The sequence below is a fragment of the Etheostoma spectabile genome, chromosome 3 (assembly GCF_008692095.1).
Source record: "Etheostoma spectabile isolate EspeVRDwgs_2016 chromosome 3, UIUC_Espe_1.0, whole genome shotgun sequence".
Classification (NCBI taxonomy): Eukaryota; Metazoa; Chordata; class Actinopteri; order Perciformes; family Percidae; genus Etheostoma; species Etheostoma spectabile.
Window position 1 is genome coordinate 13,579,942 of NC_045735.1, and position 2,982 is coordinate 13,582,923.

Below are 2,982 nucleotides of genomic sequence, written 5' to 3' on the forward strand. Positions count from 1 at the left end.
TTCGTAAAAAGTTCAACATGAAGTGAAGCAAAATGTACTCTACAGGACAACAGTCAGTAAAATAAACATTACATGTTTATATTTAAATCATGCGTTTGAGAGGCCTTACAGGGCATAAATCAAACTTCAACAACCACAAACCTAATATTTATCACAAAACCTTGTGTGTGTTGTACTACGTTTGGTTGTGTGAGAAAACCATGCTATCAATATTTTCAATTATACATTTTATTCATGTTTTTGTTTAGGTTTTAACTCTTGTGTATGATTTCACTGATGTTTGTGAAATTTAAAGTTTGTGTTATAGCCTAGATGGCATGGGAATGCAATTGACACATTTATAATGTGTCAATCTACATTTCATGTAGATACATTTTACTACTTAAAATACGTTGTAATCTTTGCATCCAATTGAAACATACACTTTTGTATTTCTAAAAAACAAAATCTGCATTTCTGCATAATATTCAGAGCAACATCTTACATGTCTAGTTGTATTGTGCCAGTTGTAGTTTCTCACGTTCGCATAACATCAATGAAAAATCAAAACTGATCTGTTTATCCCTTTCTGTTCTTTCTGCTTTTGTTTTCTGGTCATTTTCTGGTAAAATGCTGCTGCTGTGCTCATGCAGAGAGGCTGTGGACCCTGTGAGGCAGCAGGCGGGTCAGCGGGGTGAAGAGAGGAGCATTAGACTCAGTGTGAGGAGTCAATGAAGGATGAGAAGGTTGTGAGGCAGCCGTCCCTTCTGCTGGAGGGAAACACGTGGAGGCTCCCTGTATAGAGCAGGAGAAGACAATGGAAACAAAGAAAGACGTGTGGACTGAATACTGCAATTTTTGATTATTCATATCAGATGTAAAGAGATTTTCTTAATAATTTCCAATGTGTTCTACTACATAACAACTTTTTTGTGTTGATTTTGGCGACTCCCGTGGACAAACACGGAAGTGGTTGTGACGTGAAAATCTTGATCTAGCTAGCACAGGCATTTGTTTAGGAAGACGTAACTTATTTTTACTACTATTTTATATTTATCAAACCACCTGTTTCAAAAAACAAAAGCAAAGGGAAAACCTAATCTTTGTGTTTGCCAATAATCAAACATGAATAGATAAATGGTAAAATCTATTTGTTGTAATCTACCTTTATTTAAGAAATCTAAACGCAGCAAGTTTCAAAGCCTTTTACAAGCTTTATCAACTTCTGTTTTAGATCGAGTAAAACTGTTATAATCTATTTACATAAGTTTCTATTAATGTGAATTCCAGTTAACAACCATGCTGAGGATAATAAAGTGTGGTTAATTGTTCTTCTGAAAATACACCATTCCTGGCCCTATATATGGCTTTATTACACAGATCAGACTGTAAAGTTGATCCGATGTGGGTGGTCAAGTGTGGAGACCTGAACGGTCTTTTTCCACAATTTCAGTTCTGTTCAAGTTTGTGTAAATACTTGAATTAAAGGCACCCTGGGGATTTTTTTTTTTTTTTTAAAGGTTTACTTCCATTTATTATTTCTCATCTAAACAAAACAAGTGTCTCCTTGAAAACACATTTAATGTATTTCCTACTTGATGAGACATTTATAAACTGTATTGTAAAACTGTAATCCTTAAGATTTGCATGGCAAAGGCAAACGTAATTACTGAATGTAAATAAGATGAATGACTCAAATAGGTTTTGATGTTATGAGAATGTTGGGGATTATAACTTTAATGTTTTAAATCCTGCATTGTTTACATCAGATCGTGGTCATCTTGTTCTCCTCTTTAATGTTGCACTGCTTTTTACAGCACATCAATCATTAAAATGAGGGATGTGGAGTGTTCATGGTACTGCAGGCAAACACATGATTCTGCTCATCCACACTTTACAATCCAGAACAAATAGTGTTTAAAAAACTCTGCAGGGTCCCTCTAAATCAGTTTTATGATCCGTTTTGAGGTGAGAATGCTTAAAGGATGTATAATGGATGGCTGTGGCGGAGATAAGGAGGTTTGGGTCATTTGTGGGACATTAAGATGGTTAGTCTCACAGGCAGGGATAAAGACAAATTAGACCACACATAAACATATGTTTGTAATGGTATCTTTATCTGTGTGTGTGTGTGGACCGCACACTGACTGGGTGGAGCTAGTGAACTGCGTGTGAGTTGGCGACGTCCATCATCAGAGGTGCTGTCGGGGAAGATGCTGTGCTCTCAGAGGGCTCGGTCACAGGGCCGCTACTCCTCTGACACACACAAAGAGAAACACACACACACACACACACACACACACACATACACACACACTTACAATGTACTCTGGTGTATAATGTGCACATGTGGAAAAAATAAAACCGTCATATTCAGTCATTACAGATGACATGATATAGATGATTTAGATGGTCTGATGATGAGCCTTAAATGAGAAGCACTCTCTGATTACAACATTGTTTTTGCCACGATCAGGGAAAGTCCTAACAAATCTAATGTGATCCTTTACTCTGGATCACGGAAGGCTTGTATCATGTGGATGCACTGACAGTTCTGCTGTCGTTATTTTGAATTTCTCACGAGGAGACAGAGACTACGCACTACAGCTTTAAACATGCAAAGAAACATAACAAATGTAAAATATGCGGCTACTTAACGTACTATAGAAATCATTTGTTTATATAAATTTAGTTTTTACTTTATGACAGCATAACTTTGAGAACAATGTATTCAATACATTTTTTCCAAAAAAAACTGAAAGAAAACAACAAACTTTATAATTGTCAATGTATTCTACTGCATGGAAAGTTTCACTCAGGAGAGAGAGTTACAGGGTTCCAATGTGCATGTATCCTACTTAACCATTTTCTTACTGCCCAGAAGCCATCAGCTATCCTGCTTAAAGTGACTATATTAGGGTGACCATATTTTGATTTAAACAAAAAGAGAACACTCGGCCCGGCCTCGAGACACAAATTCAGACAGGCTTCTCAGAGGTTAAT

At 36.6% G+C, this 2,982-nt stretch overlaps 1 protein-coding gene across 2 annotated transcripts in view; it reads right to left on the reverse strand.

The window, feature by feature from the left end:
* Positions 1 to 2,982, reverse strand: part of LOC116686668 (transmembrane protein 255B) — a 14,829-nt gene that overhangs the window by 1,130 nt on the left and 10,717 nt on the right. The window contains exons 8-9 of one of the 2 annotated variants that reach the window (XM_032511713.1): positions 2,124 to 2,235; positions 1 to 774 (exon numbers count right to left, since the gene is read on the reverse strand). The exon at positions 1 to 774 is cut by the window's left edge and continues 1,130 nt beyond it. In XM_032511713.1, the coding sequence (XP_032367604.1) occupies positions 2,137 to 2,235 (99 nt within the window). In that variant the 3' untranslated portion in view covers positions 1 to 774; positions 2,124 to 2,136. The remainder of the gene's footprint in view (positions 775 to 2,123; positions 2,236 to 2,982) is intronic. The other variant, XM_032511707.1, reaches the window with a different exon arrangement.